Below are 26,350 nucleotides of genomic sequence, written 5' to 3' on the forward strand. Positions count from 1 at the left end.
GTCAGCTGGCGTGCGGGCAACACGAGAGCGAAAGGGACACGATGGGAAAGATGGGGTGGAGATTGTTGGAAGACTTTTTCCCATGGTGTGTGATGAGCGGTGTGCTGGCGGCTGCAAACCTCATCACCATCATCATCATCGGCTGGTTGTTGTGCATCATAAACATGATGACTGCACAAAAGCCCCTCTTTCTCTCTGTTGCATTAGCACATCAGCATAAAAACACGATCGCGCACAATCGCGCACCTTTAAGAAAGGGGAAACGAGAAAAAGAAAACCACGAAAGGAGCCTGTGTTCCCATGTGAAAGAACTTTTGCTTCGTTCGAGTGTCCGTAAAACCGGATTTGTTTGTGGGGCCAAGAACAAACCTCTTTCCTACATTGCGAATCTGGCAGGGGGCCGAGATTGACCAGCACTCGGATGCTAATGGATGCCTTCCATGGTTCCATGATGTGTTGCACCTGAAGTAATGGGGAGGGAGGGAGGGAGGGGGGGGGGGAGAGTTCATTCGCTTGGGTTACGTTTAAGGGCGAGGATCAAATTGCTGCACAGAACAACAGAAACACACACAAGTGCCCTTTTCGAGTTACTTATCGATGTTCGATCAGAGTTTCTTTTTTTCCTATTCTTTAAATCGGTCTTTTAGCACTTGACTTTAAAGTGGCAGTTTGGGGAAACTCCAAACCAAAAAAGTAACAATTATAATTATTAATCTTCAAAATAAAACGTTCAATTACTCCTGAAATTATGCAATTTTTCATGTACTTAATGTAGTAAAAATTTTGGAAAGCGCTTTTAAGAGGAATTTTATTGAACTTTGATGAAGAACCGTACTTTGAGAGTAAAACAGCAAGCAATTGCTCCTGAAAGTATGCAACTTAAGCACACCGGGTGAGCATTAACGCCGGTTTCCAAAGCAAACAGTTTAAGTAGGAAAGGAAGAAAACCCCATATTGCTTTAATTGTTTTTCACATAAAATGCAATTGAGCAAATACATTTCCATTTTTTTTTAATTGTGAGAACCTCAACGCCGCCAAGCAGAGAGAGGGGGAGAGTCCTTTGATTATTGCACAACTGTTGCATAAATTCGCAACACGTTCACCGTTTGGCGACAATGGCGCGACATGACTTGTCCACTCGAGCAGAGTGCACGAGATTCAGTCTTTTAAAAACCGACAACAACTACCAAACCCGTCGATCGGCGCTTCCTTTCCGAACAGAACCGTTTTTTTTTTTGGTGCTTTTTCCGTTGCTTGTAGATTGTTGTCGCCGGTCGTGGTTTTTCCTCGTCTTTCTTTCGCCCGGGAGATGTTGAAGAATGATTATGCTTGGTTCTTCTTCCCTTTGCCCCTTTTCATCTGCGCGTGTAATAATAATATGACCGACGAACTCTCGTCGTCTCACCGTGCTTTCCTTTTACACGCGCGTCCTGCCAAAGACGTTATGGCGAAATCCGTCGTGATTCAAGTTTTGGTTTCGTGCTGTTGTTTGTTTCCTGTTTTCGCAAGGATTCTCGGGGTCGTGGTTTGGCAGGCTTTTGTGCAAAGAGTGTGGACAGTAAGAAACCATTAAAAAACACCTCAATCGGTAAGATTCACTTCGTTCTCTCTTTTTCGCTTTTGTCCGTTTCCCTTGGGATCTAGTTTCAACTTCCTTTTTTTTTGCTTCTCTCTCTCTCTCTCTCTCTTCGGGATGCTGCCGCCGGTATATGGGGAAGTCATCGCACATCATAAATGAAGGAAACAAAGTAAGAATTTTGGGTCGCGCAGACAAGAAGGATAAAAGAAGGAAACACAAATCTGACATTCCCGTTGTAGGACACGCTTAAGGTGGTGGGGGAGGGAGAGAGAGAGAGAGAGAGAGAGAGAGAGAGAGAGAGAGAGAGAGAGAGAGGGAGACTGCAGGAGTAGAAGGAAACGAAGACCGGATCCGGTGGGAATCGAGATCCTTGGGAACCGAACACTGTTGTTCCGCGATATGGTTGCGGCGTCTGCTTTTTTTTTCTTGCTTTTTTGTGTATCTTTCTTTGATTGTTGTTTTGTATACGATTTCGCAAATTCGACAGCTGGAACAACGGCAACAACGCAACAGCAACAACAGGTTCCTCTCATCAAGCTTTTTAAAATACACATACACGCGGGGTGGGAAGCTGAGATTAAGCAACTTGGCGAAGTAAATGACTTCTCATGAAACAGTTCTTTAATTTTGGCGATGTCGTCTGGTACATCGGTCTGATGACATCAAGAATTAATTTTAAATTACGACCTCATTCTCATATACAACAACCAAATGACCCTATCACAATTTGTCTTCCAATATTTTCAATCCATTTCTTCCGCTCATCTTGCAGATTATTCGCAAACTCTCCTTCAACCCAGTCTCCGCCACCAACGGAAGCAGTGCGGCCGATCTATCACCCACCAACAACGGTCACGGGCTAAACAATCGCATTACAGCCAAGTACGTCCTGCACAAAAACTGCACACCAACCCGGTGTAAGGTGCAACCGAGAGATGCGAGCGTCGTCGATGATGTTGCTGTCGAAGGGTGGATGGAAACGCGAATTGCGCAGGACAATGGATTCTATCCACTGGGCGAGGGAGGATCTCCAAACCCATCCCCACCGCCCATTCCCGAAACGCAGAACAACTACAAGTTAAGCCGAAGCATGAAAAACCTGCCGAAAAAACGCACCAACATTACCAGCAACAAGAACGTTAATCTTCGCAAATGCTTTCGACTTCGCTCGAAAACTTTCGAAGGCCCGCTAACGGAGGGTGTTTCGATGGATCGAACCGGGGCGGAAACGCTCGGAAGCTCACCCTCCATTGTTGACGGAAGTGGAGTGGGGGGTGAACGGCGAGAAGTCGTGGTCGCCGACTCTATGACGCTTGCAAGCAATAACAGTAGTAGCAGATTGATCGGTGCAAAGCTGGACAAGATCAGCAAGAGCTTGATGCGTGCTGGCGATGGGGAAGGATCGCTAGACATTGCGAAACCTTTGTTCCTGTCGGCGAGCAAGCATCGGCGCAGTAACTACAATCACATCGAGGGTGATGATGAGGACACAGCGAGAGGTGGTGGAGAGGGTGATCTTCAAGCGCGTTGGAGACAGGATGAAGAGCTAATTCTAACGTCGGCGGGTAGTACAACGACTCTGGGAAGGAGAGAACATCGGCTCGAGCAAGAAACAACCCTGTCCACGATGGTAGAGGAGGATCCTGCTGGACAGACCCCGTCGGTGATGGAGCGACTGACGGTAGCTGAGACGGCCGCTGCGCTTCTCTTTGAGAAGGTTAAGTACGATCGCACCAAGCGTTACCTGATCGATCAGCTTACGGAGAGTACTGGTGGTGGAGGAGGAGGAGGAGGAGTAGGAGGTGGTACACCGAGCTCTTCGTCCTGCTGTTCATCACCCTTCCATTTGGCGAAAAGCGAAGACTTTGTCGACCCGTGGAAGAACTACAACATCCGCGGAGGTGCCAGCTGGGATAAGGTTACGAAGAGTCCGTGGGATTCTTCCGCCAAACCGAGCCCTGTACGTGGTGGTGGTGATGGGTGTAAAGCGCCCATCGCACAAGTATCGCTAGAACTCCCGCAACAACAACACACCGTCCCGGCGTCGTACCATCAGCAACCGATGCGAACACACTGGAATCCGTTCGAGTATTCACCGGCGCATCTGGCACGGCTTGCGAGTGCTGGGTCCCAGCAGACTCCACCATCACACCAGCCCCAGCAGCAGCAGCAGCAGTACCGGCCAGCATTCCAGGTGCAAACGGACGTGTGGGAGAATCTCAACAGCAAACACTACGAGATCGATACGGATGTGGTGTGGCGATCGACCCGTTGCTCTTCCCGGCGTACCAGCGCCAGCACGGTGGAGACGTGGATCGACGACGAAACGTTCGACAACTCGTTCAACGAGGAGCTGGAGCGTCGTTGTGCTACGCTCAAGATCTGCGAGTAAGTTTGCAGTGAAGCAGTAGTAGTGGTAGCAGCATCGATCATCATGATTCCGTCCACTGGTGCCGGACCACAAGAGCGGATCATCATCACACTCCTTCTCTTCCATTTAAACAAAAACCATTGGTGGAAGATTGTTTGAAGTGAGTGTGTATCTCAGATCCGACTCGCCATATCATCGTCACCATCTCCGGAAGATGCAATATTAGACAGTGAGCGCGAGACAGTAAGCGGCCATCGAAGAAACGGGGAAGAAGATTTCGTACATGATAATTATTTGTTTGTGATACATAGAGTACTTTAGTATGCGTTTATGTTTTTAATTTTTGCTGTTTACAGTTGCGCTTTAATTAACTCTTATTACCAGAATTATAATTTAATGATTTTTTTTATAAGTCACGTTTAGAGCGATAAGTGATTAGTACTGTCACTAGCTGTCACTGTGTGTTTACATCGTCGAATTGAAGAATTCCATACAGAATATTCAAATGTGCGTCCCTCTAAACGTGACTTCAGTGGTACTTCTTTCGTATGTGCGTGCCCTTTTGTAAATAATCGATCACATATATGTATTGAATGAGTGCGTGCGTTCTCAAGACACACCTTTTTACCAAGAACCTTGTCATTATGCAATCAGTGGGAGGAAGGGGGATCAGTGGGAGGGTGAGACAAGACAGTCAGAGGGGGCCATAGACAATTGGGGAGGAACAACAAGTAGAACAAGAAAGGAGGAAAAACAAGGGAAAAGCGTTTTCTAACGTCCACTCCTTAATTGAGAACGTGAAGCTTTAATTAGTGTTTGTATTCGGTGTTAGTTAAACATGTTCAGTTTTGGGGCCTTTTTTTTCTTTTCTCACCTACAAAAAGAAACGCCACAAAACACCTAGAAAAGAGATCAGAAGAAATCGAATCGGAGAACGTCGATTAAACAAACTCGGCTCGTGATTGAAAGCAAATTGTTTGTGCGGTGAATTAGGGTGAAAGAATAGCCGACGAAGAGGGCGAAGATAATAGAGGGATCAGAACTGAAGTTGCTGTTGCTGGCGACTTCCTCAGCAGCGCGCACCGATCAGTAGGGAAAGGATCTAATTATCTGTGGGAACGAAGACGATCCAAAGCAACAGCCTGTGGAGGCTGTAAAGAGTGAGGTTAGAATCGATCTTAGTAGCCGTCGTCTTTCGATGGTAACGGTGTGAGCGTGTGTGTGTGTGTTTGCCGCACAACAACAAAAAGAAGCAATGGATGCTTGATCTCATCATCAGGTTGATCTGTCCCGGGTGTGTGTGAGGATGGAGAAACCTGTTTACTTACCCAATGAACGATAGAGAATTTAGGAAGATTAAGAAGAAAATGATTGTATTTTGGGAAAAGAAAGGAACAGGAGTGTGATTATGATCTTTATAACTGTATAAGAGAATCCCTAAATTTAGTTGTGGGCCCCCCGTTCAGTCGTAAGGATAAGTTAGGATGTATAAAAGAAAAACCAGAGAGCGTAAATCTATAAACTATTATAAAACACAGAAAATTGCAAGAGAAAATGAGATAATTGATTGAAAAAAAGGAAGATAAACTGTGTTCTTTTCTTTCTGTCGTTTATTGTTTTCTCATATCACGATTCTTAACTTCGCACATCGCATTCGCATCCCGTTTCGTATGAATCACGACCGATTTCGCTTGTTGCAGATCGGTCCAAACCCACCCACGGAATGCATAAAACCCACTCCCATTTCCCTTCACACTCTTCGACGAGGCTCACCAACACCATGACTGGCTGGCTGACTCCGCTGGAATGTGACCAAACGAGATTCTTTCCCAAAAGGTAAGCGAGCAGCAAGCAACATCGCGACCAGCATTGGTGTGTTCTGTTGGGAAACGATGATTTGATCGTTTCTCATGCGGGATCGACGGTGTTCGGTTTGGCGAAAGGTCATTCCCGTGTGCTAGCTCTGGTGCAGGCCAGCAGCAATGGGAAAACATAACAATCAAGAATCAAGCGTTGTGTCCAAAAAGGTTTGAATTGAAAGAAACGTTTATCAATCGAGAAATGAATTTCAAAGGGTAAGAAAGCGAAGAAAGAATATTGGTGGTAAGGAAAGGTAAGGTAAGTTTTTTAAAATTTTAATTACTTTTTATTTGAAAGAAAACATTTTTAAAACACTGGTGCATTTTGGGATAAAAGAAACTAACTTTTTGAGTCGGAAAAATGTGACCAAAAGTAACAGGAGCGAAGGACACATCAAGAGGTAGCATTTGGCAGATTTTTGGCGGATTTTTGGCTCGCAAAATTGAAATTTTTGAGCCGGAAAAATGTGACCAAAAGCAACAGGAGCGAAGAACACATGAAGAGGTAGCATTTGGCAGATTTTTGCCGGATTTTTGGTTAGAAAATGTGCACTTTTTGAGCCGGAAAAATGTGACCAAAAGTAACAGGAGCGAAGGACACATCAGGAGGTAGCATTTGGCGGATTTTTGGCTCGAAAATGTGCACTTTTTGAGCCGGAAAAATGTGACCAAAAGTAACAGGAGCGAAGGACACATCAGGAGGTAGCATTTGGCGGATTTTTGGCTCGAAAATGTGAACTTTTTGAGCCGGAAAAATGTGACCAAAAGTAACAGGAGCGAAGGACACATCAAGAGGTAGCATTTGGCAGATTTTTGGCGGATTTTTGGCTCGAAAATGTTAAATTTTTGAGCCGGAAAAATGTGACCAAAAGCAACAGGAGCGAAGAACACATGAAGAGGTAGCATTTGGCAGATTTTTGGCGGATTTTTGGTTAGAAAATGTGAACTTTTTGAGCCGGAAAAATGTGACCAAAAGTAACAGGAGCGAAGGACACATCAAGAGGTAGCATTTGGCAGATTTTTGGCGGATTTTTGGCTCGAAAATGTGAACTTTTTGAGCCGGAAAAATGTGACCAAAAGTAACAGGAGCGAAGGACACATGAAGAGGTAGCATTTGGCAGATTTTTGGCGGATTTTTGGTTCGAAAATGTGAACTTTTTGAGCCGGAAAAATGTGACCAAAAGTAACAGGAGCGAAGGACTCACCAAGAGGTAGCGTTTGGAAGATTTTTGGCTGATTTTTCTCTCGAAAATGTGAACTTTTTGAGCCGGAAAAATGTGACCAAAAGTAACAGGAGCGAAGGACACATCAAGAGGTAGCATTTGGCAGATTTTTGGCGGATTTTTGGCTCGAAAATGTGAACTTTTTGAGCCGGAAAAATGTGACCAAAAGCAACAGGAGCGAAGGACACATCAAGAGGTAGCATTTGGCAGAATTTTGGCGGATTTTTGGTTCGAAAATGTGAAATTTTTGAGCCGGAAAAATGTGACAAAAAGTAACAGGAGCGAAGGACTCACCAAGAGGTAGCATTTGGCAGATTTTTGGCTGATTTTTCTCTCCAAAATGTGAACTTTTTGAGCCGGAAAAATGTGACCAAAAGTAACAGGAGCTAAGGACACATCAAGAGGTAGCATTTGGCAGATTTTTGGCGGATTTTTCTCTCGAAAATGTGAACTTTTTGAGCCGGAAAAATGTGACCAAAAGTAACAGGAGCGAAGGACTCACCAAGAGGTAGCATTTGGCAGATTTTTGGCGGATTTTTGGTTCGAAAATGTGAAATTTTTGAGCCGGAAAAATGTGACCAACAGTAACAGGAGCGAAGGACACATCAAGAGGTAGCATTTGGCAGATTTTTGCCGGATTTTTGGTTAGAAAATGTGAACTTTTTGAGCCGGAAAAATGTGAACAAAAGTAACAGGAGCGAAGGACACATCAAGAGGTAGCGTTTGGCAGATTTTTGGCGGATTTTTGGCTCGAAAATGTGAAATTTTTGGGTCGGAAAAATGTGACCAAAAGTAACAGGAGCGAAGGACACATCAAGAGGTAGCATTTGGCAGATTTTTGGCGGATTTTTCTCTCGAAAATGTGAACTTTTTGAGCCGGAAAAATGTGACCAAAAGTAACAGGAGCGAAGGACACATCAGGAGGTAGCATTTGGCGGATTTTTGGCTCGAAAATGTGAACTTTTTGAGCCGGAAAAATGTGACCAAAAGTAACAGGAGCGAAGGACACATCAAGAGGTAGCATTTGGCAGATTTTTGGCGGATTTTTGGCTCGAAAATGTTAAATTTTTGAGCCGGAAAAATGTGACCAAAAGCAACAGGAGCGAAGAACACATGAAGAGGTAGCATTTGGCAGATTTTTGGCGGATTTTTGGTTAGAAAATGTGAACTTTTTGAGCCGGAAAAATGTGACCAAAAGTAACAGGAGCGAAGGACACATCAAGAGGTAGCATTTGGCAGATTTTTGGCGGATTTTTGGCTCGAAAATGTTAAATTTTTGAGCCGGAAAAATGTGACCAAAAGCAACAGGAGCGAAGGACACATCAAGAGGTAGCATTTGGCAGAATTTTGGCGGATTTTTGGTTCGAAAATATGAAATTTTTGAGCCGGAAAAATGTGACCAAAAGTAACAGGAGCGAAGGACTCACCAAGAGGTAGCATTTGGCAGATTTTTGCCGGATTTTTGGTTAGAAAATGTTAAATTTTTGAGCCAGAAAAATGTGACCAAAAGTAACAGGAGCGAAGGACACATGAAGAGGTAGCATTTGGCAGATTTTTGGCGGATTTTTGGCTCGAAAATGTGAACTTTTTGAGCCGGAAAAATGTGACCAAAAGTAACAGGAGCGAAGGACACATCAAGAGGTAGCATTTGGCAGATTTTTGGCGGATTTTTGGTTCGAAAATGTGAACGTTTTGAGCCGGAAAAATGTGACCAACAGTGACAGGAGCGAAGGACACATCAAGAGGTAGCATTTGGCAGATTTTTGCCGGATTTTTGGTTAGAAAATGTGAACTTTTTGAGCCGGAAAAATGTGAACAAAAGTAACAGGAGCGAAGGACACATCAAGAGGTAGCGTTTGGCAGATTTTTGGCGGATTTTTGGCTCGAAAATGTGAAATTTTTGAGCCGGAAAAATGTGACCAAAAGTAACAGGAGCGAAGGACACATCAAGAGGTAGCATTTGGCAGATTTTTGGCGGATTTTTCTCTCGAAAATGTGAACTTTTTGAGCCGGAAAAATGTGACCAAAAGTAACAGGAGCGAAGGACACATCAAGAGGTAGCATTTGGCAGATTTTTGGCGGATTTTTGGCTCGAAAATGTTAAATTTTTGAGCCGGAAAAATGTGACCAAAAGCAACAGGAGCGAAGAACACATGAAGAGGTAGCATTTGGCAGATTTTTGCCGGATTTTTGGTTAGAAAATGTGCACTTTTTGAGCCGGAAAAATGTGACCAAAAGTAACAGGAGCGAAGGACACATCAAGAGGTAGCATTTGGCAGATTTTTGGCGGATTTTTGGCTCGAAAATGTGAACTTTTTGAGCCGGAAAAATGTGACCAAAAGTAACAGGAGCGAAGGACACATCAAGAGGTAGCATTTGGCAGAATTTTGGCGGATTTTTGGTTCGAAAATGTGAAATTTTTGAGCCGGAAAAATGTGACCAAAAGTAACAGGAGCGAAGGACACATCAAGAGGTAGCATTTGGCAGATTTTTGGCGGATTTTTGGCTCGAAAATGTTAAATTTTTGAGCCGGAAAAATGTGACCAAAAGTAACAGGAGCGAAGAACACATGAAGAGGTAGCATTTGGCAGATTTTTGCCGGATTTTTGGTTAGAAAATGTGAACTTTTTGAGCCGGAAAAATGTGACCAAAAGTAACAGGAGCGAAGGACACATCAAGAGGTAGCATTTGGCAGATTTTTGGCGGATTTTTGGCTCGAAAATGTGAACTTTTTGAGCCGGAAAAATGTGACCAAAAGTAACAGGAGCGAAGGACACATCAAGAGGTAGCATTTGGCAGATTTTTGGCGGATTTTTGGTTCGAAAATGTGAACTTTTTGAGCCGGAAAAATGTGACCAAAAGTAACAGGAGCGAAGGACTCACCAAGAGGTAGCGTTTGGAAGATTTTTGGCTGATTTTTCTCTCGAAAATGTGAACTTTTTGAGCCGGAAAAATGTGACCAAAAGTAACAGGAGCGAAGGACACATCAAGAGGTAGCATTTGGCAGATTTTTGGCGGATTTTTGGCTCGAAAATGTTAAATTTTTGAGCCGGAAAAATGTGACCAAAAGCAACAGGAGCGAAGGACACATCAAGAGGTAGCATTTGGCAGAATTTTGGCGGATTTTTGGTTCGAAAATATGAAATTTTTGAGCCGGAAAAATGTGACCAAAAGTAACAGGAGCGAAGGACTCACCAACAGGTAGCATTTGGCAGATTTTTGGCTGATTTTTCTCTCGAAAATGTGAACTTTTTGAGCCGGAAAAATGTGACCAAAAGTAACAGGAGCTAAGGACACATCAAGAGGTAGCATTTGGCAGATTTTTGGCGGATTTTTCTCTCGAAAATGTGAACTTTTTGAGCCGGAAAAATGTGACCAAAAGTAACAGGAGTGAAGAACACATGAAGAGGTAGCATTTGGCAGATTTTTGGCGGATTTTTGGTTCGAAAATGTGAAATTTATGAGCCGGAAAAATGTGACCAACAGTAACAGGAGCGAAGGACACATCAAGAGGTAGCATTTGGCAGATTTTTGCCGGATTTTTGGTTAGAAAATGTGAACTTTTTGAGCCGGAAAAATGTGAACAAAAGTAACAGGAGCGAAGGACACATCAAGAGGTAGCGTTTGGCAGATTTTTGGCGGATTTTTGGCTCGAAAATGTGAAATTTTTGGGTCGGAAAAATGTGACCAAAAGTAACAGGAGCGAAGGACACATCAAGAGGTAGCATTTGGCAGATTTTTGGCGGATTTTTCTCTCGAAAATGTGAACTTTTTGAGCCGGAAAAATGTGACCAAAAGTAACAGGAGCGAAGGACACATCAAGAGGTAGCATTTGGCAGATTTTTGGCGGATTTTTGGCTCGAAAATGTTAAATTTTTGAGCCGGAAAAATGTGACCAAAAGCAACAGGAGCGAAGAACACATGAAGAGGTAGCATTTGGCAGATTTTTGGCGGATTTTTGGTTAGAAAATGTGAACTTTTTGAGCCGGAAAAATGTGACCAAAAGTAACAGGAGCGAAGAACACATGAAGAGGTAGCATTTGGCAGATTTTTGGCGGATTTTTGGCTCGAAAATGTGAACTTTTTGAGCCGGAAAAATGTGACCAAAAGTAACAGGAGCGAAGGACTCACCAAGAGGTAGCATTTGGCAGATTTTTGGCGGATTTTTCTCTCGAAAATGTGAACTTTTTGAGCCGGAAAAATGTGACCAAAAGTAACAGGAGCGAAGGACTCACCAAGAGGTAGCATTTGGCAGATTTTTGGCGGATTTTTGGTTCGAAAATGTGAAATTTTTGAGCCGGAAAAATGTGACCAAAAGTAACAGGAGCGAAGAACACATGAAGAGGTAGCATTTGGCAGATTTTTGGCGGATTTTTGGTTTGAAAATGTGAACTTTTTGAGCCGGAAAAATGTGACCAAAAGTAACAGGAGCGAAGGATACATCAAGAGGTAGCATTTGGCAGATTTTTGGCGGATTTTTGGCTCGAAAATGTGAACTTTTTGAGCCGGAAAAATGTGACCAAAAGTAACAGGAGCGAAGGACACATCAAGAGGTAGCATTTGGCAGATTTTTGGCGGATTTTTGGTTCGAAAATGTGAACGTTTTGAGCCGGAAAAATGTGACCAACAGTGACAGGAGCGAAGGACACATCAAGAGGTAGCATTTGGCAGATTTTTGCCGGATTTTTGGTTAGAAAATGTGAACTTTTTGAGCCGGAAAAATGTGAACAAAAGTAACAGGAGCGAAGGACACATCAAGAGGTAGCGTTTGGCAGATTTTTGGCGGATTTTTGGCTCGAAAATGTGAAATTTTTGAGCCGGAAAAATGTGACCAAAAGTAACAGGAGCGAAGGACACATCAAGAGGTAGCATTTGGCAGATTTTTGGCGGATTTTTCTCTCGAAAATGTGAACTTTTTGAGCCGGAAAAATGTGACCAAAAGTAACAGGAGCGAAGGACACATCAAGAGGTAGCATTTGGCAGATTTTTGGCGGATTTTTGGCTCGAAAATGTTAAATTTTTGAGCCGGAAAAATGTGACCAAAAGCAACAGGAGCGAAGAACACATGAAGAGGTAGCATTTGGCAGATTTTTGCCGGATTTTTGGTTAGAAAATGTGCACTTTTTGAGCCGGAAAAATGTGACCAAAAGTAACAGGAGCGAAGGACACATCAAGAGGTAGCATTTGGCAGATTTTTGGCGGATTTTTGGCTCGAAAATGTGAACTTTTTGAGCCGGAAAAATGTGACCAAAAGTAACAGGAGCGAAGGACACATCAAGAGGTAGCATTTGGCAGAATTTTGGCGGATTTTTGGTTCGAAAATGTGAAATTTTTGAGCCGGAAAAATGTGACCAAAAGTAACAGGAGCGAAGGACACATCAAGAGGTAGCATTTGGCAGATTTTTGGCGGATTTTTGGCTCGAAAATGTTAAATTTTTGAGCCGGAAAAATGTGACCAAAAGTAACAGGAGCGAAGAACACATGAAGAGGTAGCATTTGGCAGATTTTTGCCGGATTTTTGGTTAGAAAATGTGAACTTTTTGAGCCGGAAAAATGTGACCAAAAGTAACAGGAGCGAAGGACACATCAAGAGGTAGCATTTGGCAGATTTTTGGCGGATTTTTGGCTCGAAAATGTGAAATTTTTGAGCCGGAAAAATGTGACCAAAAGTAACAGGAGCGAAGGACACATCAAGAGGTAGCATTTGGCAGATTTTTGGCGGATTTTTGGTTCGAAAATGTGAACTTTTTGAGCCGGAAAAATGTGACCAAAAGTAACAGGAGCGAAGGACTCACCAAGAGGTAGCGTTTGGAAGATTTTTGGCTGATTTTTCTCTCGAAAATGTGAACTTTTTGAGCCGGAAAAATGTGACCAAAAGTAACAGGAGCGAAGGACACATCAAGAGGTAGCATTTGGCAGATTTTTGGCGGATTTTTGGCTCGAAAATGTTAAATTTTTGAGCCGGAAAAATGTGACCAAAAGCAACAGGAGCGAAGGACACATCAAGAGGTAGCATTTGGCAGAATTTTGGCGGATTTTTGGTTCGAAAATATGAAATTTTTGAGCCGGAAAAATGTGACCAAAAGTAACAGGAGCGAAGGACTCACCAACAGGTAGCATTTGGCAGATTTTTGGCTGATTTTTCTCTCGAAAATGTGAACTTTTTGAGCCGGAAAAATGTGACCAAAAGTAACAGGAGCTAAGGACACATCAAGAGGTAGCATTTGGCAGATTTTTGGCGGATTTTTCTCTCGAAAATGTGAACTTTTTGAGCCGGAAAAATGTGACCAAAAGTAACAGGAGTGAAGAACACATGAAGAGGTAGCATTTGGCAGATTTTTGGCGGATTTTTGGTTCGAAAATGTGAAATTTATGAGCCGGAAAAATGTGACCAACAGTAACAGGAGCGAAGGACACATCAAGAGGTAGCATTTGGCAGATTTTTGCCGGATTTTTGGTTAGAAAATGTGAACTTTTTGAGCCGGAAAAATGTGAACAAAAGTAACAGGAGCGAAGGACACATCAAGAGGTAGCGTTTGGCAGATTTTTGGCGGATTTTTGGCTCGAAAATGTGAAATTTTTGGGTCGGAAAAATGTGACCAAAAGTAACAGGAGCGAAGGACACATCAAGAGGTAGCATTTGGCAGATTTTTGGCGGATTTTTCTCTCGAAAATGTGAACTTTTTGAGCCGGAAAAATGTGACCAAAAGTAACAGGAGCGAAGGACACATCAAGAGGTAGCATTTGGCAGATTTTTGGCGGATTTTTGGCTCGAAAATGTTAAATTTTTGAGCCGGAAAAATGTGACCAAAAGTAACAGGAGCGAAGAACACATGAAGAGGTAGCATTTGGCAGATTTTTGGCGGATTTTTGGTTAGAAAATGTGAACTTTTTGAGCCGGAAAAATGTGACCAAAAGTAACAGGAGCGAAGGACACATCAAGAGGTAGCATTTGGCAGATTTTTGGCGGATTTTTGGCTCGAAAATGTGAACTTTTTGAGCCGGAAAAATGTGACCAAAAGTAACAGGAGCGAAGGACTCACCAAGAGGTAGCATTTGGCAGATTTTTGGCGGATTTTTCTCTCGAAAATGTGAACTTTTTGAGCCGGAAAAATGTGACCAAAAGTAACAGGAGCGAAGGACTCACCAAGAGGTAGCATTTGGCAGATTTTTGGCGGATTTTTGGTTCGAAAATGTGAAATTTTTGAGCCGGAAAAATGTGACCAACAGTAACAGGAGCGAAGGACACATCAAGAGGTAGCATTTGGCAGATTTTTGCCGGATTTTTGGTTAGAAAATGTGAACTTTTTGAGCCGGAAAAATGTGAACAAAAGTAACAGGAGCGAAGGACACATCAAGAGGTAGCGTTTGGCAGATTTTTGGCGGATTTTTGGCTCGAAAATGTGAAATTTTTGGGTCGGAAAAATGTGACCAAAAGTAACAGGAGCGAAGGACACATCAAGAGGTAGCATTTGGCAGATTTTTGGCGGATTTTTCTCTCGAAAATGTGAACTTTTTGAGCCGGAAAAATGTGACCAAAAGTAACAGGAGCGAAGGACTCACCAAGAGGTAGCATTTGGCAGATTTTTGGCGGATTTTTGGTTCGAAAATGTGAAATTTTTGAGCCGGAAAAATGTGACCAACAGTAACAGGAGCGAAGGACACATCAAGAGGTAGCATTTGGCAGATTTTTGCCGGATTTTTGGTTAGAAAATGTGAACTTTTTGAGCCGGAAAAATGTGAACAAAAGTAACAGGAGCGAAGGACACATCAAGAGGTAGCGTTTGGCAGATTTTTGGCGGATTTTTGGCTCGAAAATGTGAAATTTTTGGGTCGGAAAAATGTGACCAAAAGTAACAGGAGCGAAGGACACATCAAGAGGTAGCATTTGGCAGATTTTTGGCGGATTTTTCTCTCGAAAATGTGAACTTTTTGAGCCGGAAAAATGTGACCAAAAGTAACAGGAGCGAAGGACACATCAGGAGGTAGCATTTGGCGGATTTTTGGCTCGAAAATGTGAACTTTTTGAGCCGGAAAAATGTGACCAAAAGTAACAGGAGCGAAGGACACATCAAGAGGTAGCATTTGGCAGATTTTTGGCGGATTTTTGGCTCGAAAATGTTAAATTTTTGAGCCGGAAAAATGTGACCAAAAGCAACAGGAGCGAAGAACACATGAAGAGGTAGCATTTGGCAGATTTTTGGCGGATTTTTGGTTTGAAAATGTGAACTTTTTGAGCCGGAAAAATGTGACCAAAAGTAACAGGAGCGAAGGATACATCAAGAGGTAGCATTTGGCAGATTTTTGGCGGATTTTTGGCTCGAAAATGTTAAATTTTTGAGCCGGAAAAATGTGACCAAAAGCAACAGGAGCGAAGGACACATCAAGAGGTAGCATTTGGCAGAATTTTGGCGGATTTTTGGCTCGAAAATATGAAATTTTTGAGCCGGAAAAATGTGACCAAAAGTAACAGGAGCGAAGGACTCACCAAGAGGTAGCATTTGGCAGATTTTTGCCGGATTTTTGGTTAGAAAATGTGAACTTTTTGAGCCGGAAAAATGTGACCAAAAGTAACAGGAGCGAAGGACACATGAAGAGGTAGCATTTGGCAGATTTTTGGCGGATTTTTGGCTCGAAAATGTGAACTTTTTGAGCCGGAAAAATGTGACCAAAAGTAACAGGAGCGAAGGACACATCAAGAGGTAGCATTTGGCAGATTTTTGGCGGATTTTTGGTTCGAAAATGTGAACTTTTTGAGCCGGAAAAATGTGACCAACAGTAACAGGAGCGAAGGACACATCAAGAGGTAGCATTTGGCAGATTTTTGCCGGATTTTTGGTTAGAAAATGTGAACTTTTTGAGCCGGAAAAATGTGAACAAAAGTAACAGGAGCGAAGGACACATCAAGAGGTAGCGTTTGGCAGATTTTTGGCGGATTTTTTGCTCGAAAATGTGAAATTTTTGAGCCGGAAAAATGTGACCAAAAGTAACAGGAGCGAAGGACACATCAAGAGGTAGCATTTGGCAGATTTTTGGCGGATTTTTCTCTCGAAAATGTGAACTTTTTGAGCCGGAAAAATGTGACCAAAAGTAACAGGAGCGAAGGACACATCAAGAGGTAGCATTTGGCAGATTTTTGGCGGATTTTTGGCTCGAAAATGTTAAATTTTTGAGCCGGAAAAATGTGACCAAAAGTAACAGGAGCGAAGAACACATGAAGAGGTAGCATTTGGCAGATTTTTGCCGGATTTTTGGTTAGAAAATGTGAACTTTTTGAGCCGGAAAAATGTGACCAAAAGTAACAGGAGCGAAGGACACATCAAGAGGTAGCATTTGGCAGATTTTTGGCGGATTTTTGGCTCGAAAATGTGAACTTTTTGAGCCGGAAAAATGTGACCAAAAGTAACAGGAGCGAAGGACACATCAAGAGGTAGCATTTGGCAGATTTTTGGCGGATTTTTGGCTCGAAAATGTTAAATTTTTGAGCCGGAAAAATGTGACCAAAAGCAACAGGAGCGAAGGACACATCAAGAGGTAGCATTTGGCAGAATTTTGGCGGATTTTTGGTTCGAAAATATGAAATTTTTGAGCCGGAAAAATGTGACCAAAAGTAACAGGAGCGAAGGACTCACCAACAGGTAGCATTTGGCAGATTTTTGGCTGATTTTTCTCTCGAAAATGTGAACTTTTTGAGCCGGAAAAATGTGACCAAAAGTAACAGGAGCTAAGGACACATCAAGAGGTAGCATTTGGCAGAATTTTGGCGGATTTTTGGTTCGAAAATATGAAATTTTTGAGCCGGAAAAATGTGACCAAAAGTAACAGGAGCGAAGGACTCACCAAGAGGTAGCATTTGGCAGATTTTTGCCGGATTTTTGGTTCGAAAATGTGAAATTTATGAGCCGGAAAAATGTGACCAACAGTAACAGGAGCGAAGGACACATCAAGAGGTAGCATTTGGCAGATTTTTGCCGGATTTTTGGTTAGAAAATGTGAACTTTTTGAGCCGGAAAAATGTGAACAAAAGTAACAGGAGCGAAGGACACATCAAGAGGTAGCGTTTGGCAGATTTTTGGCGGATTTTTGGCTCGAAAATGTGAAATTTTTGGGTCGGAAAAATGTGACCAAAAGTAACAGGAGCGAAGGACACATCAAGAGGTAGCATTTGGCAGATTTTTGGCGGATTTTTCTCTCGAAAATGTGAACTTTTTGAGCCGGAAAAATGTGACCAAAAGTAACAGGAGCGAAGGACACATCAAGAGGTAGCATTTGGCAGATTTTTGGCGGATTTTTGGCTCAAAAATGTTAAATTTTTGAGCCGGAAAAATGTGACCAAAAGTAACAGGAGCGAAGAACACATGAAGAGGTAGCATTTGGCAGATTTTTGCCGGATTTTTGGTTAGAAAATGTGCACTTTTTGAGCCGGAAAAATGTGACCAAAAGTAACAGGAGCGAAGGACACATCAAGAGGTAGCATTTGGCAGATTTTTGGCGGATTTTTGGCTCGAAAATGTGAACTTTTTGAGCCGGAAAAATGTGACCAAAAGTAACAGGAGCGAAGGACACATCAAGAGGTAGCATTTGGCAGAATTTTGGCGGATTTTTGGTTCGAAAATGTGAAATTTTTGAGCCGGAAAAATGTGACCAAAAGTAACAGGAGCGAAGGACACATCAAGAGGTAGCATTTGGCAGATTTTTGGCGGATTTTTGGCTCGAAAATGTTAAATTTTTGAGCCGGAAAAATGTGACCAAAAGTAACAGGAGCGAAGAACACATGAAGAGGTAGCATTTGGCAGATTTTTGCCGGATTTTTGGTTAGAAAATGTGAACTTTTTGAGCCGGAAAAATGTGAACAAAAGTAACAGGAGCGAAGGACACATCAAGAGGTAGCGTTTGGCAGATTTTTGGCGGATTTTTGGCTCGAAAATGTGAAATTTTTGGGTCGGAAAAATGTGACCAAAAGTAACAGGAGCGAAGGACACATCAAGAGGTAGAATTTGGCAGATTTTTGGCGGATTTTTCTCTCGAAAATGTGAACTTTTTGAGCCGGAAAAATGTGACCAAAAGTAACAGGAGCGAAGGACACATCAGGAGGTAGCATTTGGCGGATTTTTGGCTCGAAAATGTGAACTTTTTGAGCCGGAAAAATGTGACCAAAAGTAACAGGAGCGAAGGACACATCAAGAGGTAGCATTTGGCAGATTTTTGGCGGATTTTTGGCTCGAAAATGTTAAATTTTTGAGCCGGAAAAATGTGACCAAAAGTAACAGGAGCTAAGGACACATCAAGAGGTAGCATTTGGCAGATTTTTGGCGGATTTTTCTCTCGAAAATGTGAACTTTTTGAGCCGGAAAAATGTGACCAAAAGTAACAGGAGCGAAGGACACATCAAGAGGTAGCATTTGGCAGATTTTTGGCGGATTTTTGGCTCGAAAATGTGAACTTTTTGAGCCGGAAAAATGTGACCAAAAGTAACAGGAGCGAAGGACACATCAAGAGGTAGCATTTGGCAGATTTTTGGCGGATTTTTGGTTCGAAAATGTGAAATTTTTGAGCCGGAAAAATGTGACCAAAAGTAACAGGAGCGAAGGACTCACCAAGAGGTAGCGTTTGGAAGATTTTTGGCTGATTTTTCTCTCGAAAATGTGAACTTTTTGAGCCGGAAAAATGTGACCAAAAGTAACAGGAGCGAAGGACACATCAAGAGGTAGCATTTGGCAGATTTTTGGCGGATTTTTGGCTCGAAAATGTGAACTTTTTGAGCCGGAAAAATGTGACCAAAAGCAACAGGAGCGAAGGACACATCAAGAGGTAGCATTTGGCAGAATTTTGGCGGATTTTTGGTTCGAAAATGTGAAATTTTTGAGCCGGAAAAATGTGACCAAAAGTAACAGGAGCGAAGGACTCACCAAGAGGTAGCATTTGGCAGATTTTTGGCTGATTTTTCTCTCGAAAATGTGAACTTTTTGAGCCGGAAAAATGTGACCAAAAGTAACAGGAGCTAAGGACACATCAAGAGGTAGCATTTGGCAGATTTTTGGCGGATTTTTCTCTCGAAAATGTGAACTTTTTGAGCCGGAAAAATGTGACCAAAAGTAACAGGAGTGAAGGACACATGAAGAGGTAGCATTTGGCAGATTTTTGCCGGATTTTTGGTTAGAAAATGTGAACTTTTTGAGCCGGAAAAATGTGACCAAAAGTAACAGGAGCGAAGGACACATCAAGAGGTAGCATTTGGCAGATTTTTGGCGGATTTTTGGCTCGAAAATGTGAACTTTTTGAGCCGGAAAAATGTGACCAAAAGTAACAGGAGCGAAGGACACATCAAGAGGTAGCATTTGGCAGATTTTTGGCGGATTTTTGGCTCGAAAATGTGAACTTTTTGAGCCGGAAAAATGTGAACAAAAGTAACAGGAGCGAAGGACACATCAAGAGGTAGCGTTTGGCAGATTTTTGGCGGATTTTTGGCTCGAAAATGTGAAATTTTTGGGTCGGAAAAATGTGACCAAAAGTAACAGGAGCGAAGGACACATCAAGAGGTAGCATTTGGCAGATTTTTGGCGGATTTTTCTCTCGAAAATGTGAACTTTTTGAGCCGGAAAAATGTGACCAAAAGTAACAGGAGCGAAGGACACATCAAGAGGTAGCATTTGGCAGATTTTTGGCGGATTTTTGGCTCGAAAATGTTAAATTTTTGAGCCGGAAAAATGTGACCAAAAGCAACAGGAGCGAAGAATACATGAAGAGGTAGCATTTGGCAGATTTTTGCCGGATTTTTGGTTAGAAAATGTGAACTTTTTGAGCCGGAAAAATGTGACCAAAAGTAACAGGAGCGAAGGACACATCAAGAGGTAGCATTTGGCAGATTTTTGGCGGATTTTTGGCGGATTTTTCTCTCGAAAATGTGAACTTTTTGAGCCGGAAAAATGTGACCAAAAGTAACAGGAGCGAAGGACACATCAAGAGGTAGCATTTGGCAGATTTTTGGCGGATTTTTCTCTCGAAAATGTGAACTTTTTGAGCCGGAAAAATGTGACCAAAAGCAACAGGAGCGAAGGACACATCAAGAGGTAGCATTTGGCAGATTTTTGGCGGATTTTTGGTGAATTTTTGACTCGGAAAATTGAACTTTTTGAGCCGGAAAAATGTGACCAAAAGTAACAGGAGCTAAGGACACATCAAGAGGTAGCATTTGGCAGATTTTTGGCGGATTTTTCTCTCGAAAATGTGAACTTTTTGAGCCGGAAAAATGTGACCAAAAGCAACAGGAGCGAAGAACACATGAAGAGGTAGCATTTGGCAGATTTTTGGCGGATTTTTGGCTCGAAAATGTGAACTTTTTGAGCCGGAAAAATGTGACCAACAGTAACAGGAGCGAAGAACACATGAAGAGGTAGCATTTGGCAGATTTTTGCCGGATTTTTGGTTAGAAAATGTGAACTTTTTGAGCCGGAAAAATGTGACCAAAAGTAACAGGAGCGAAGGACACATCAAGAGGTAGCGTTTGGCAGATTTTTGGCGGATTTTTGGCTCAAAAATGTGAACTTTTTGAGCCGGAAAAATGTGACCAAAAGTAACAGGAGCGAAGGACACATCAAGAGGTAGCATTTGGCAGATTTTTGGCGGATTTTTGGCTCGAAAATGTTAAATTTTTGGGTCGGAAAAATGTGACCAAAAGTAACAGGAGCGAAGGACACATCAAGAGGTAGCATTTGGCAGATTTTTGGCGGATTTTTCTCTCGAAAATGTGAACTTTTTGAGCCGGAAAAATGTGACCAAAAGTAACAGGAGCGAAGGACACATCAAGAGGTAGCGTTTGGCAGATTTTTGGAGGATTTTTGGCTCGAAAATGTTAAATTTTTGAGCCGGAAAAATGTGACCAAAAGCAACAGGAGCGAAGAACACATGAAGAGGTAGCATTTGGCAGATTTTTGCCGGATTTTTGGCTCGAAAATGTGAACTTTTTGAGCCGGAAAAATGTGACCAACAGTAACAGGAGCGAAGGACACATCAAGAGGTAGCATTTGGCAGAATTTTGGCGGATTTTTGGTTCGAAAATGTGAAATTTTTGAGCCGGAAAAATGTGACCAAAAGTAACAGGAGCGAAGGACACATCAAGAGGTAGCGTTTGGCAGATTTTTGGCGGATTTTTGGCTCGAAAATGTGAACTTTTTGAGCCGGAAAAATGTGACCAAAAGTAACAGGAGCGAAGAACACATGAAGAGGTAGCATTTGGCAGATTTTTGGCGGATTTTTGGTTAGAAAATGTGAACTTTTTGAGCCGGAAAAATGTGACCAAAAGTAACAGGAGCGAAGGACACATCAAGAGGTAGCATTTGGCAGAATTTTGGCGGATTTTTGGTTCGAAAATGTGAAATTTTTGAGCCGGAAAAATGTGACCAAAAGCAACAGGAGCGAAGGACACATCAAGAGGTAGCATTTGGCAGAATTTTGGCGGATTTTTGGCTCGAAAATGTGAACTTTTTGAGCCGGAAAAATGTGACCAAAAGTAACAGGAGCGAAGGACACATCAAGAGGTAGCATTTGGCAGAATTTTGGCGGATTTTTGGTTCGAAAATGTGAAATTTTTGAGCCGGAAAAATGTGACCAAAAGTAACAGGAGCGAAGGACTCACCAAGAGGTAGCATTTGGCAGATTTTTGGCGGATTTTTGGCTCGAAAATGTGAACTTTTAGAGCCGGAAAAATGTGACAAAAAGTAACAGGAGCGAAGGACACATCAAGAGGTAGCATTTGGCAGATTTTTGGCGGATTTTTGGCTCGAAAATGTTAAATTTTTGGGTCGGAAAAATGTGACCAAAAGTAACAGGAGCGAAGGACACATCAAGAGGTAGCATTTGGCAGAATTTTGGCGGATTTTTGGTTCGAAAATGTGAAATTTTTGAGCCGGAAAAATGTGACCAAAAGTAACAGGAGCGAAGGACTCACCAAGAGGTAGCATTTGGCAGATTTTTGGCTGATTTTTCTCTCGAAAATGTGAACTTTTTGAGCCGGAAAAATGTGACCAAAAGTAACAGGAGCTAAGGACACATCAAGAGGTTGCGCCTAGGATATTTTTCAAATGAAAATAAAATTCTTGGGTGTTAAAAATCCTTTATTTTGTGGTTTTTCGTCACAATCGTTTTAAAATCAGTTTTTTTTTTATTTTACAATCATTTAGATACAAAATAAGTAGTTTTGTACGGTATTTTGATTACATTATGCAGCGTGTATTTTAAAGCATGTTATAGGCTTAATATATCAATATCAATCTAAATTGAGGTTGTTGGGTGTATCGTCTTTTTGTGTTATTATTTCATGTTTTTTCTTCACTTTTGTTATAATACTCTTGCTTATTGCTTATTATTACGTTTGTTGTACATATTTGCACCCCATATTTGTTGTTATTGTTGCGTTTTACTTGCCCCCATTTCCATTTATGTATAGGGGCCGTTGTCGTGTGTCGGTTTGTTTGAGCGAGCAATTATTGATCGATAAATCGGAAGCAGTGAATAGACAGACACGCGACAAACGCGATTAGATGTAGTACAACAGCTGGCAAATTCCACAAAGTTCATCCAAGGCAGCGTTGATGATAATGATGATGCTGATGATACTGCTGACGAAGATGATGGGCGGTGTCCGGTCTCAGGAACCGGATTCCAAATGGAAAACTTTTCGACACACCCGTAACAAGTTTTACTCGATTTTCTTCCAAAACTTTTGCCTTTGAAGAGATGATTTTCCATCGTCGCTTTTTATCGGTCCTGTGAAAAGAAGAAAAAACACAAAAAATAGGTTATAAAAACATCAGACGTAAATAATTTAATAATTTTTCATAGAAATCCGAACAAAAAGAGAAGGAAAGTAAACGGAACTTTCCATGTTTCTTGTTGCGAAGGAAGGAAAACTGTTCAAAGCCTACTAATTACTTAGCAATGCGGATTGCATACTGTCAGGCATTTTTGTTATTTGCGCATTGCATGCCTTCAGGCGACTTTAACATATTTTAACGACTTTTCTGCCCGCTTCTTTGCACACGACATTAAATCTTTCGTGCATGATCTACCTCAACAGGTGAGGCGGGGAATTGCTACGGGCTTTTCCAAGGTAAAACAAAGGAAAAACTGAGCGAAAAATCTCCAAACCACGTAAACAACAACGACTCGCGCCCAGTCTTCTGCTGCAGTGGGCTTTGAATTTATCGCTTTTCATCGCACCGAACGCCAAAACCACATTGCCCTCCGCTCCTCCTCGTTTTTCATACATCCGCTCAACAATTCGGTTGTGTCCCAAAATTAAAAAAAAAACTGAGGATTTGTTGTTAGCCCCTCAAAAGTTGTTGTTTCCTTTCGTTCTGTTCCCTTCACTTGCATCATCGTGCAATCATGCTGCGTTGCGACAAATTCACATTATACGTGTTGTTGGCCAGTTCTGTCGGGCGCTGTCACCCCCCCCCCCCCCTTCCCCCTTCCTCGCTCCCTATGCTGCTCTAAAAATACTCTAGAGAAATACCACCATGCCCCTTCCTGTTTCCCTACCCACATGGCTCACCTTGGCCGGTAGTGATTTATATTTTTACGGTGGCCTTTTTCGATTGGCCCTCTCTCTTTTACCGTGTTTGTGTGTCGTGGAGTCAGTGTGATGCTGTGAAAGAAAAAAGCTGCACTGACTGCATTGAAAGTGGTTATTTCATCAGCTGTTTCCGTGGTGTAGTGGTTATCACATCCGCCTAACACGCGGAAGGCCCCCGGTTCGATCCCGGGCGGAAACAAAACATTCCTTTTTTTCATCCTTTTTCACTCGTCGTGGTAAGTGTGTGTTTTTGGTTTGGGTTTGGAAGCACTAGCTGGCGCTGTTGACACACAAGTATTTTTCGATACAGAAATATTTCCTAAAGTTAGGCAAAACGCATCACAAAACTGCTGTTTTAGTGACTTGTCTAACAACGAATATAACGTATTCCCCATTCCATCTCTCATGTCGTTATCTACCAAACAACTCTGATAGGTTATGATTGGTGTCTAAGCATTTAACCAGTACTAGCAATCACGAAGAACTATTGATAATATGAGAAAATGTGTTGAAATACAACGGAGAAACCGATGAGCTGTAGAAAGGTCGGAATAGTGATCCAAAAGATCACGAAACGGGCTAGCTAATAATCTAGCTTAAAGTGGCATAAGATTATCATAGGGCCGTCGTAGATAAGAGACCCTCTGCGAGGAATGAAAGACCAAAAGAGGTTCAACTTATCGGTCTAATATCTTCAGTATGCTTTAGTTCCGGAATCATCGAGCTTAACTGTCACGATGGTTTGCAGAAGGATTCAAACTGCGATGATTTATACGTCTCTTAACAAGTAACTCCCCGGAAACGGGGTTACCAGCTGGTTCAACTCACATATCCTACTCCAACTACCCAACTTGCCAACCGTCGATCACTAGTGTTCTACCTCGTTTGCTGATAAAATAATGCCTGAATACTAATTGCATAGCTATAGGCGATTCATTTATTAGAAATGAGGCTGAAAGTGTGCAAAACACATTGCTAAATAGCATAGGACCTACAAAAATAAAACTATTAGCACTTCCCTCAATTCGTATTTGATCGTCAGTGGAACGATAGTGGAATGAAAATGCGATCGATTATTATTATTTTTTTAGATAATGATTCAGAAGAGTCCTAACGATCGTAGCATTATTAACTTCTCCTCTTTCCCGATACCCGAAGCAGTAATTCAATTATAATGACTGATTCAAGTATTTTGAAGTTCACATGGCAAGCACGACTACGTTGGATGCAATCGATAATGAAACAGTGATGGAAGCGAATCGTGAAAGGGCTATCTCTCTGCTAATAATATTAGGTAAACACAGAATCCTTTAGAAATCATGGTAAACCCTCACTCACTACTCTACCCCACCCTAGTGAATCTGTGGCTATGGACAAACAGACCATCCCTTGCCCAAACGTGCAAACTGACGGAAGCAAATTGTATCTGCGACAAGCTGAACTTCTCCAGCGATGGACTTCAGCAATTGCGCACTGTCCCACGTACTACGCCACCGTTATATCAGATCAGTGTGAAACAACTCATTGCACCCTATCCAGACGCAGTAATGTTGCTGCTCTTGTCGGAGTTTGTTGAAGAAATCGAATACGAACGGTTCTACGAGCGGGCACTACGCATCCCTCCCAATGCCGACCTGACCGCGCTGAAATTGAAGAATGCTCCTACAGTTCAGGTGATCTCGGTTGCGGCTCCAAACCATCATCTAGCCGTACTACAGATTGGGCGTTCGGGCATGCGAAGCCTGACGGCCGAGTTTCGCAAACTACACCGGCTACAGTTTCTTCACCTGGACGATGGTTCGCTGGAGACGCTGAGTCTGGATCCGCTAGCAAACAGTCCCCAAATAACGGTCCTAGCGTGTACTTCCAACAAGATCAGACAGCTGATAGCTAGTCGCAATGCGAGTCTCTACATACCGTTGGATGATCTGCTGTTGGGCTACAACCAGCTCGAGACGATCGACGGAGACTTCTTTCTGCCACTGCGCAAACTCAAGTTCGTTACCTTCGAAGGCAATCGTATTCAGCGCATCGAAGGTCGGCCCATCTCGCTGCCGATGGTGACGATGATAAGCTTCGTCCAGAACCAACTAACCCAGCTGGACGTATCGGAATGGCAAACGCCACTGCTGGTAGAGCTGTTTCTCGAAACGAACAATCTCACCCGCATTCCCACGGGGATAGAGCGACTGCCCAGTCTCATGACGTTGGTTGTGCAGAACAATCTGCTAACGGCTGTCGATCTGCGTCGCTTCGAAGCGTGGCCCAACCTGATGAAGATCGATCTGGCGGGCAATCGAATACGCAACGTACTCGTATCGGGCACGGGGCGCGTCTCAATGCCCAAGCTACAGTTGATGAGCCTGGCCAACAATGAGCTCGCTCAGCTTGAGTTTGCTCGTTGGGACTTTCCAGCGCTCACCACGCTAACGCTGGTGGACAACCAGCTCCACCAACTGCCGGACCTGTTCCAACTCTTTCCCAAGCTGCAACGCGTGTTTGTGATGCAGAATCCGTTGCTGTGCAAAAATGTGCGCCGCTGGCAGCAGTACATTTTAAACTTTAAGATCGGCATCGATTCAGTCGTTTTCGGAATACCGTGTAGCACCAATTCTACCTTCACGCTGCCAACGGGACGTGTGCTTTGCTGTGTAGGATAAGACGATGCATGAAGATGATGGCCAAACAATAAAGCTCGAACAGAGTGGTTAGTGTAGAGGAGGAGAACGGGAACTTTATTCGAA

General features: G+C 42.7%; 2 protein-coding genes and 1 non-coding gene across 3 annotated transcripts in view; all 3 read left to right on the forward strand.

Annotated features, from left to right (window-relative positions):
* The window catches only part of LOC126561967 (uncharacterized), a 76,591-nt gene that overhangs the window by 4,275 nt on the left and 45,966 nt on the right, over nucleotides 1–26,350 (forward strand). Inside the window, exon 2 of the mRNA XM_050218364.1 lies at nucleotides 2,353–3,979. Coding sequence (XP_050074321.1) covers nucleotides 2,353–3,972 — 1,620 coding nt within the window. The 3' untranslated portion in view covers nucleotides 3,973–3,979. The remainder of the gene's footprint in view (nucleotides 1–2,352; nucleotides 3,980–26,350) is intronic.
* Trnav-aac (transfer RNA valine (anticodon AAC)) lies at nucleotides 23,733–23,805 on the forward strand. Its single transcript has one exon. It is a non-coding gene; the product is annotated as a tRNA-Val (tRNA).
* LOC126561170 (leucine-rich repeat protein SHOC-2-like) lies at nucleotides 24,810–26,266 on the forward strand. The gene is made up of 2 exons (XM_050217117.1): nucleotides 24,810–24,900; nucleotides 24,963–26,266. The coding sequence occupies exons 1-2, from the start codon at nucleotides 24,810–24,812 to the stop codon at nucleotides 26,264–26,266; spliced, it is 1,395 nt and encodes a 464-aa protein (XP_050073074.1).

Source organism: Anopheles maculipalpis, chromosome 3RL, assembly GCF_943734695.1.
Source record: "Anopheles maculipalpis chromosome 3RL, idAnoMacuDA_375_x, whole genome shotgun sequence".
Classification (NCBI taxonomy): domain Eukaryota; kingdom Metazoa; phylum Arthropoda; class Insecta; order Diptera; family Culicidae; genus Anopheles; species Anopheles maculipalpis.

Excerpts from the sequence above, each read along its gene's own strand:
- LOC126561170 (XM_050217117.1), top strand. The coding sequence starts at position 24,810 with ATGGCAAGCACGACTACGTTGGATGCAATCGATAATGAAACAGTGATG. Across the intron at positions 24,901-24,962 it reads CTCTCTGCTAATAATATTAG|TGAATCTGTGGCTATGGACA; the intron begins GTAAACACAGAA and ends ACCCCACCCTAG.